The sequence below is a fragment of the Myotis lucifugus genome, unplaced genomic scaffold (genome assembly GCF_000147115.1).
Source record: "Myotis lucifugus unplaced genomic scaffold, Myoluc2.0 scaffold_1119, whole genome shotgun sequence".
NCBI classification, from domain to species: Eukaryota; Metazoa; Chordata; class Mammalia; order Chiroptera; family Vespertilionidae; genus Myotis; species Myotis lucifugus.
This window is the reverse complement of record NW_005872167.1, coordinates 78,066-87,378: the sequence shown is the minus strand read 5'-3', so window position 1 is coordinate 87,378 and position 9,313 is coordinate 78,066. Positions and strand designations below refer to the sequence as shown.

The following is a 9,313-nucleotide window of genomic DNA, read 5'->3' as shown; positions in this document are numbered from 1 at the left end:
GGATGACGATTCAAATATGGAAGATTACCCAGATCACAGGTAAGCCAAACATTAATGGACTTTGAGTCTTTTAAAAATCATGATCACCTCCTTAGAGAAAAAGCAGTGAGGAATACAGTGAGAGACTTTGAACATCATCATCTGTGAACAATTGAATGCTTCCTGTGTACAGGGTTAGTGATCTCTGGGGTTAACCATCGTGCCCATGTTTGTTTTTATAGCCTATTATAAAAACGGAAAAAGAAGGGAAGGGAAAGGCCATATAAAGGGCAGACATGCACAGAAAGGGGAATTCATAGTAAAAATGAAGAAAAGGATACATTTTCTGCCAGAGTTTGCATTACCAATAAATAGACTTGGATTAAAGAGCACAGGAATAATATGTAAAATTATTTGTAACTTTATTTTTCCCCATTGTTAATTCAATATTTAAATTTATTAATAACCATGATGATATTCAGATATATGTGATCTAGTTTTTAATTGATGGGATAGTGGTGACTCTCATTGACTGCCTACCCGCTCATTTTCATACTTGCTTTTTATATTTTTTAAAATTCTATTTAGTTTTATTTAACTGCCAATTATGAATTGGTACATTAACTTGGAGTGGCAAGGGGACACACCTTTTTGGATAGTAAATATTTGTGTTGGAATCATCTCATTGCAAACACCTGTTTTTCTGACTATAAATGTTATGAAAGAAGTTGTTGGAAGCACAAAGTAGAAAACGTGTTAAACAGGCCATCAAACCTTCATGAGTACTTTTGAGTAACTTATACTAAAATCATGTTTCTCCCAGTTGGCAAATCACATGAACTCTTCCCTGCTCTCCTTATATCGGAAAGGAAACCCTGATTCTGTTGCCACTACTCCCGAGAGGGAGCAAAGAGAAACCAGCGGTTCAGCACCACCGACAGCTCCCACAGCTGGCTCCATTCCGTTGAAGACCCCTGCCAGAGGCTCGGAAGGAGGATGGTTCATTGACAAAACTCCAGGTGGAAAGAAAGACAGTTTTTTCTCGGACCTATCAGAGGAGACAAGTAATAAGAAGCCATTATCTGAGATAGAGGTATTTTTATACTGAAATTTTAGCCCCACGTAGCTAGAGCACATTGCCGTCTTTTCATTGAGGATGATATTAAGCAGATTCTTGGGTTAAATAAAAGACGTAGGAACTTTGAAATAAGTGTGGCATTTCATCACTTCCTACTGCTGCCATCATTTCCATCCTAGACCACACCTCTATCTACTCTTTCTTGTCGTAACTATTGAAATGACCTTCCAACTGGAGTTTGTGTCCACTCCTTTTTTTTTTTGATATCAGAAAGGAAGGGAGAGAGAGCTAGAAACATCAAGGATGAGAGAGAATCATGGATTGGCTGCCTCCTGCATGCCCCCTACTGGGGATCGTGCCTGCAACCCAGGCATGTGCCCTGGACCAGAATCGAACATGGGACCTTTCAGTCCACAGGCCAATGCTCTATCCACTGAGCCAAACCAGCTAGGGCATTTGCATCCACTCTTGTTCTCTCTGTCTGGACACTCTCCAAATGCCTCAAGAGAGAGGGTGCTTGGTGTGTTCTAGAAACAGCGAGCAGCCACTGTGCCAAAGCAGGTGTGGGTGGAGGGCAGTGGATGAGACTAGGGCAGCAGGGCAGCCAAATCACACACGGCTTTGGTGGCAGCTGCAAGAGCTTTGACTTCAGACTAACGAAGCCACTGGAGGATTTTGAATATAAGATTGACAATGACCTAACTTAACCCATAAGGAAGACATCTCTGTGTGAAGAATAAACTAGGGGAACAAGAGTGGACGAAAACGCCCTGGCTGGTTTGGCTCAGTGGATAGAGCATCGGCCTGTGGACTGAAAGGTCCCATGTTTGATTCTGGTCAAGGGCACATGCCCAGGTTGCAGGCGCGATCACCAGTAGGGGGCGTGCAGGAGGCAGCCAATCGACGAAAAGTTAATGCCTGACTTGAGATGTGCTTACTATAAGCATAAAGTCCACATTGGTCTTTGCAAATTTACTACAAAAACAATATATACAAAACACCTTGTTAATTTTTCACACTGACGCTATATGGAAATGGTAATGCCTTGAATATATTTGATTAAATAAGATAGATTATTAAATTAATTTCAACTTCTTTGCTTTTTTAAATGGGGCTCTAGAATATATAAATTTACCTATGTGGCCTGCATTGTATTTCTCTTGGACAGGGCATTTCTAAGTGGTTTCCAAGAACCAAGCCTTTTGGTTTGCCAAAATCTTGCTCCTTTTGAATTAGTAATGGATCTTTTCCAAATCTCTTTGCTTTAATTATCCAGGATTCCAAAGAGTCGTCTCTTCTGGAGAGTAACAAGAAAAGGAAAGGCAGGTTAAAGAGCAGAGGAAGCAAAAGGAAGAAAGAAGATCTTCAGGAAGTAGATGGAGAAATAGAAGCCATCCTGCAAAAGAAAGGTGCGACGCAGGTCTTGTGGGTGGTGGTGGCCGTGTTTGCTTTGAGGGAGTCATCACTCCTCCAGGCTGATTTGCTTGGGGGACCTTCCAGGTGCAGAGACATTTATTAGGAAATGTGTCAATAGCTAATGGATCTTTGTTTACTTAACAATTATTAAATGTAATTCTGAGTTACTGCTGAATCACTAATCTTTTCACTTCCTCCCTTTTCGTTTACCAGCTCAAGCCAGGGGGCTAGACTTCCAGACCTCCAGCGTGAAGTTTGAAGATGTGGGAGGCAATGACGTGACACTAAAGGTTATTCAGATTCAGAATTTTACTTCCAGTGGGTATTGCTAATCAGTTATGCAAATCAAGTCCACTTCTTTGTTCCTAATAGGAACTGGGTGTAGGAAAGGAGACTGGGAAGGGGAGAAGAGCAAACCTAACTTGTACCCTCCAGGGTATTGAGGGATAAAAGCACCAAAATAGCTTCAACTTTGTCACCCCTTTAATTGTAGTATGCATAAGCCACATGCTTTGTAAGTGCTGTTATTTAAAAGTAGTAATAATAATGGTTCCTGCTCATGTTTTAGTGTCTGCTCTATTCCAGTGACCCTGCTAGTTATTTTTCAGTACATCTGCAAGGTAGACATTAGGAAATGGAAGCTCGGCGATGTTATTGCTGACGTCATGCAATCGGTACCAGAGCTGGAAGTCAAGCTCAGGTCTAAATCCAAAGCATATACTCTCCCTCCTATATTTTGCTGCTCCAGAGAATAGGACATTTCATTCCGTGTTGATTCTTTCTCCCTTGGCCTGGGAAAGACATCTCTGCCGTTTCCTCCCTGCTAGGAAGTCTGCAAGATGCTCATACACATGCGTCACCCGGAGGTGTACCAGCACCTGGGCGTCACACCCCCTCGTGGAGTTCTCCTTCACGGACCGCCAGGCTGCGGGAAGACGTTACTTGCACATGCAATTGCTGGGGTGAGGTTTGCTGACACTTGGTGGCTTTTGTTATTTTTGTTGTTGTTTGTTTTTACTCTTTCGTTAACTTGAATCAGACTTGGCATGTTCTTAAGAGGACTGATTGCTCATTTTTTTACCTCTTTCATGCTGCTGTTTGTGAGATGCTATTTTTTTAAAAAAGTCTTTATTGTTGAAAGTATTATGTCTCCTTCCCCCTCCCCCATTAACCCCTTTGAGGCCCTCCCCCTCATACCTGCCCCACCCTCCCCCCATACTATTATTTATATCTGGCTGTTTATATGGCAAGGATTAGGTGGGAAACAAAATTATATAGCTGTGAACAACACCCCCTCTTTTTTAAAACACATTTATATTTTACATTTTAGCTACTTCTCTTTCTCTTTAAGCCAGTGGTTCTAAAGAGCAGTGAAATAAGAAAACTAAGGATGTGTTGTTTTTTATAGAACTAAATTTATTCAGAGTAACGGTCTTATACTATTTTTTCTAAAATAGATACTTGGCAAAATGAAAAGTTAGCAATCTTATTTTAGTCCCATCAAATTTTTCAGAAACTGTAGTAGATGGTAAAATACAAAATGAGACCTTCAATTTTAAGCACAGGGTGCTATACTGATCACTAATAGATTAGTGCTCTATGAGACTTTATATAGGAGAATTTGATGGATTTGCTTCATTTATTCATTTGTTGGATAAATCAATTATGTGACTGCTATGTGCCAGACATTTGAAATATAGTGATAAGTACAACAAACCCAGCTTTTATCTTTAAGGAATTTTTCAGTCTAATATGGGAGACAGACATTACGCAGTCATTCATGCAAATAAATGTCTCCATAGTTACAATGGTAATAAATGAGAGACACAAAAAGTGCAGAATGCCGTATGATTGTTGAAACCCAAGTTAAGAGTTTGGAGCAAAGAAAATGTGATTGCGGAATGGAATTTCACGGTGAATTTAGGCAGGCTTGTCACCATCTGTCGGGTGGGAAGTGGTAGTGTCCCTTCCTCTGCTTAAAGAGCCTGCCCTCTCTGACTAGTAAATGGCTACTCGTCTGGACTCAGGATAGAGCAATGCTAGTAGAGTGTGAGGGACAACTGTGTCACCACCCCTGCTATTTCCTCTTCAAAAGATAAATTTGTTTTGGTTCAGTTCTAAGTGGGGGAAAATATCTCTCTTGATATTCCAGACCCTTTATTCAGAGGAGATGATAATAGAGTTTTATAGTGACGTCTGTAAAGTAAAAACAAGTTATCTTATCATTATGTTTGAATAAAATCATAGATTTTAAAGTTTTCTATTGGACCAACACAAAAAGATATTTCTCAGGAAATTTGTCATTTTAAAAATGTCATTATGAGAGAGGGACTGACTACAGACAAAGTAGGGAAGTGAAAAATTAAAAAATTGATCATTCTTTTATACATCTGTGCACAGGAACTTGACCTTCCAATTCTCAAAGTAGCTGCTACAGAGATTGTGTCTGGAGTGTCTGGAGAATCTGAACAGAAGCTGAGAGAACTGTTTGAACAAGCTGTGGTGAGTCAGCTAATGAGTAATGTCACGGTGTCACATTGTATAAGGTTACATTGAAAACCCTGTTTTCTGCAATGCCAGTATTTGTTACCCATTCACTAGCCACTTTTTTTTAAAAATATATTTTTATTGATTTCAGAGAGGAAGGGAGAGGGGGAGAGAGAGAGAGAGAGAGAGAGAGAGAGAGAGAGAGAGAGAGAAACTTCAATGATGAGAGAGAATCATTGATGGCTGCATCCTGCATGCCCCCCACTGGGAGTCAAGTCCGAAACCCAGGTATGTGCCCACCAGAATCAAACCTGGGACCCTTCAGTCCGAAGGCTGATGCTCTATCCACTGAGCCAAACCATCTAGGGCTCACTGGCCATTTTTTTGGTAAACATAATTTTTGCTACTCATGATGGCAGAATATTTACACTTGATCTTAGCCAAAGGCTGAGAAAGGATGATGGCTAAATATTTAAAGTGGATTTACTGATACGGACCATGGGATAAAATAATCTGTTGATTCTGAAACCAAAGATAAATTGGTGTATGTTGAAAAGAGATTATCCTTGTGATAATTTTACTTTTCACAATACAGGATTGCCCAACACCTTTTAAGCAATGTGAAAAATTTTAACAGAATGATCGCATTATAAAAGCAACCATAGAAATACCAGCATAAACTCTTCTGTGTTTGCATAATTGAAGCTGTGACAAGAAAGTTCTGTCACGGGAGAAGTTACAGCTTGGACTTTATCCTGGTTGGAATTCATGTCATTAAATTTGTATGCTTAAGAACTTCTGAGAAAGATGACATTTGGGTCCAGTTAAAGTTTTCTCTTCCATACAGTGTCCTCGTTAATTGTCTGTACTTTCAGGTCTGAAGCATAGGTTCATTCCTTGTGCCACCCCTTAGTAATTGTGGAATCTCAGACAAGATATTTAACTTCTCTAACCTTGAGCTTCCTTACTAGTAAACTAGGTTAGTAGTACTACTCACATCTCATGGGTTGTTGAAAGCATTGAATGAGAGGATTCTTCTAAAACCTTCCATGTGGTGTCTGCGACCTGTGGTCTCTGGAACTTCTCATGCAACTGGCTCACGTGTCCAGTAGTCTAAGTGCTTCTCTACGAACACTGTCATCGGGGGCTGGGAGGAGAGCCAGCTAGTGAGGGGCCAAATCTCTTTTCTTTTATTTATTTATTTATTTTTTTAGAATACATTTTATTGATTTTTTACAGAGAGGAAGGGAGAGAGATAGAGAGTTAGAAACATCGATGAGAGAGAAACATCGATCAGCTGCCTCCTGCACATCTCCTACTGGGGATGTGCCCGCAACCCAGGTACATGCCCTTAACCGGAATCGAACCCGGGACCTTTCAGTCCGCAGGCCAACGCTCTATCCACTGAGCCAAACCGGTTTCGGCCAAATCTCTTTTCTTTTAAATTGTGTGGTTTTGAGTCTTAGCCGGGCTCAGAGTCTGACTCATCATTATCAGTGTCACTCCCACCCACTGAGTAACTCAGAATGAGCTGTGCTTTAGCTTATATATAGAGAGATATTTTTATCTAAAGTTTTATTTTAACTGATCCCTATCTATTTGTCTCTGGTTTTTTGTTTGTTTGTTTGTTTTTTAAATATATTTTATTGATGTTTTACAGAGAGGAAGGGAGAGGGATAGAGAGTTAGAAACATCGATGAGAGAGAAACATCGATCAGCTGCCTCCTGCACACCCCCTACTGGGAATATGCCCACAACCAAGGTACATGCCCTTGACTGGAATCGAACCTGGGACCTTTCAGTCCACAGGCCGACGCTCTATCCACTGAGCCAAACCAGTTAGGGCTGTCTCTTTGTTTTTATTGGGGTAGATATGTTTACCATTTTAAACATTTTGGAGTGTACACTTCTGTAGCATGAAGTACACTCATATTGCTCTGTAACCATCTCCCTCCTCCATCTTCAGAAGTTTTCATCTTTCCAAACTGAAGCTCTACCCATTAAACCCTCCAACTCCCCATTTCCCCCTCCTTCCAGCACCTGACAACCGCCATTCTACTTCTGTCTCTACCAGCTTGACTACTCCAGGTAGTCGGTTGCTTATATTACATCCTAACTTATTCTACCTTAGCTCTTATCTAGTTTATATTTTTTAAAATGCTCATTCTCCACACTGATGCCTGGGGGCTTGGCCACCCTTCCTGATTCAGTGTCATCTTCAAAGTCAGCCGCTCACAGTTTCCGTGAGGGAGGATGCTAAGTTCTGGAGATGGTTGGATGGCTGCACAGGGCATGAACATACTCAATGCCATTAAACTGTGCCCTTAAAATGGTTATAATAGTAATTTTATGGATATTTTACCACATAAAAACAAATAAAAAATAAAGCTTTTAGTCTTCTTAAATGGCACTTATAGCAGATTCTAGGGAAAGGCTTAGATATTTTTACATCGGCAGGAACACATAGAACATTTATAAGTTTAGGTTTTTTTATTTAACGCTTATAAACTTGTAATTTATATATCATAGCATAGCAAACATGCCTAATTTGCAAAAGAATTGTGGTCGATTTATCATCACAAAACATGGATTGATGAGAAGACTTTAAATGTGTTCCCTTATATGGAGTCTCTTTTAAGCATCTTGCTTCTCTTAAGTCAGATAAGTCATGCACTGTGACTGCCTTCTTTAGGGTTACTGTTTTGGTGAATGATACTGGAACGTGAAGATTTTTAAAAATGTGTAGTTAACTATGCTGCAGTACAGGAAATATATTTATGATTGTCTTTTGTGATATTCTTATTTCTAGTCAAATGCTCCCTGTATTCTTTTTATTGATGAAATTGATGCCATTACCCCCAAAAGAGAAGTTGCTTCAAAAGATATGGAACGAAGAATTGTAGCCCAGCTCCTAACCTGCATGGATGGTCAGTTTCAAATAATGAATTCGCTTTGAGAGAATAAATTGTCTTTGTTTTTAATAGTGTAAGTAATATGTGAGGATATAAAACATTCAAATAGAATAAAACTCAGAGTAAAAAACAGAAATCTTTTTATTCCCCATAAAAAATTACATCATTAATATTTTAGTTTTTGGAGTGTAACTTAGTTATTTTTAATGAGTTTACACAAATGTATAAACACACTAACATATTGTTGCGCTTTTTACAATATTGTGATTGCACCATACACATTGTTCTGTAATTTGCTATTTGTATCTTAAACATGTCTTGGGAATGTTACCATTTCAGTGCAATTATATTCTTTTTTTTTTTTTTTTTAAATCCTCACCCAAGGATATGCTTTTATTGGTAAAAATCAATTGAGAGAAATAATACGTAGGGAAGATACACTAGGCCCTGTATTCTGTGTGTGCCTAAAAGTTTAGCTGTGGATTAAGCCAGAGCAACTGAAGACTGTATTGTGTCCCATCTCAGATTAATGCCGTGGGTCTATTTGGAGACATGTACCCCTCTGTCTTGCCCAGACTCCCTGTAGTTGGACTGCTCACCTTGTGCTTCCCCTCACACCTTTCCTCCCATGTAGGATTTCATTACCGTAACGCTGCTTATCGGTATCCTGCCCTGCGAGCATGGAATGTTACCTCGTCCATCCACTCTCCATTATTCCTCGGCCATCATGTCACTGTGGTGCCTTTTTTTAAAATATATTTTTATTGATTTCGGAGAGGAAGGGAGAGGGAGAGAGAGACAGAAACATCAATGATGAGAATCATTGATCGGCTGCCTCCTACACACCCCCAACTGGGGATTGAGCCCACAACCCTTGACCAGAATTGAACCTGGGACCCTTCAGTCTGCCGCCCGATGCTCTATCCACTGAGCCAAACCAGCCAGGGCTGTGGTGCTTTGTTTATACCTGTTGTTTTGCTTCACAAGATCTGTCTTTATGTTTCTCAATAGATTGTGAGCTGCTTGAGGACCATTTGTATTTATCTTCCTCACATATCAGGCATTTAGTAAATGTTAGTTATATATATATATATTGCTGTTAAAATGTGTAATACTTTCTCTCTAACCACTTAAATGACTTGTGTAAGCATTATTGTCCTCATTGTCAAGTATCTTGTTCACCACTCACGCTGTGTCTGCTTCTTACTAGATCTGAATAATGTGGCTGCTACTGCTCAGGTCCTAGTCATTGGAGCTACTAACCGGCCAGACTCGTTAGACCCTGCTTTGAGACGCGCAGGAAGGTTCGACCAGGAAATTTGCCTGGGTATCCCCGATGAAGCATCCAGGGAAAGGTATGCTTAGAGAATGAACAAGTGTGCCACCATGTCATCTGAATGAATGCTTTGAAATTGAGGGGCGAGAAGCATGTTGCCTTGTC

The 9,313-nt window shown here is 40.0% G+C and overlaps 1 protein-coding gene across 2 annotated transcripts in view; it reads left to right on the top strand.

Annotated features, from left to right (window-relative positions):
* Window positions 1-9,313, top strand: part of NVL (nuclear VCP-like) — a 45,031-nt gene that overhangs the window by 5,975 nt on the left and 29,743 nt on the right. The window contains exons 5-12 of one of the 2 annotated variants that reach the window (XM_014449330.2): window positions 1-35; window positions 798-1,072; window positions 2,334-2,466; window positions 2,687-2,763; window positions 3,301-3,435; window positions 4,874-4,975; window positions 7,770-7,887; window positions 9,083-9,227. The exon at window positions 1-35 is cut by the window's left edge and continues 17 nt beyond it. In XM_014449330.2, coding sequence (XP_014304816.2) covers window positions 1-35; window positions 798-1,072; window positions 2,334-2,466; window positions 2,687-2,763; window positions 3,301-3,435; window positions 4,874-4,975; window positions 7,770-7,887; window positions 9,083-9,227 — 1,020 coding nt within the window. Of the gene's footprint in view, window positions 36-797; window positions 1,073-2,333; window positions 2,467-2,686; window positions 2,764-3,300; window positions 3,436-4,873; window positions 4,976-7,769; window positions 7,888-9,082; window positions 9,228-9,313 lie in introns of those variants that run through there. The other variant, XM_023748076.1, reaches the window with a different exon arrangement.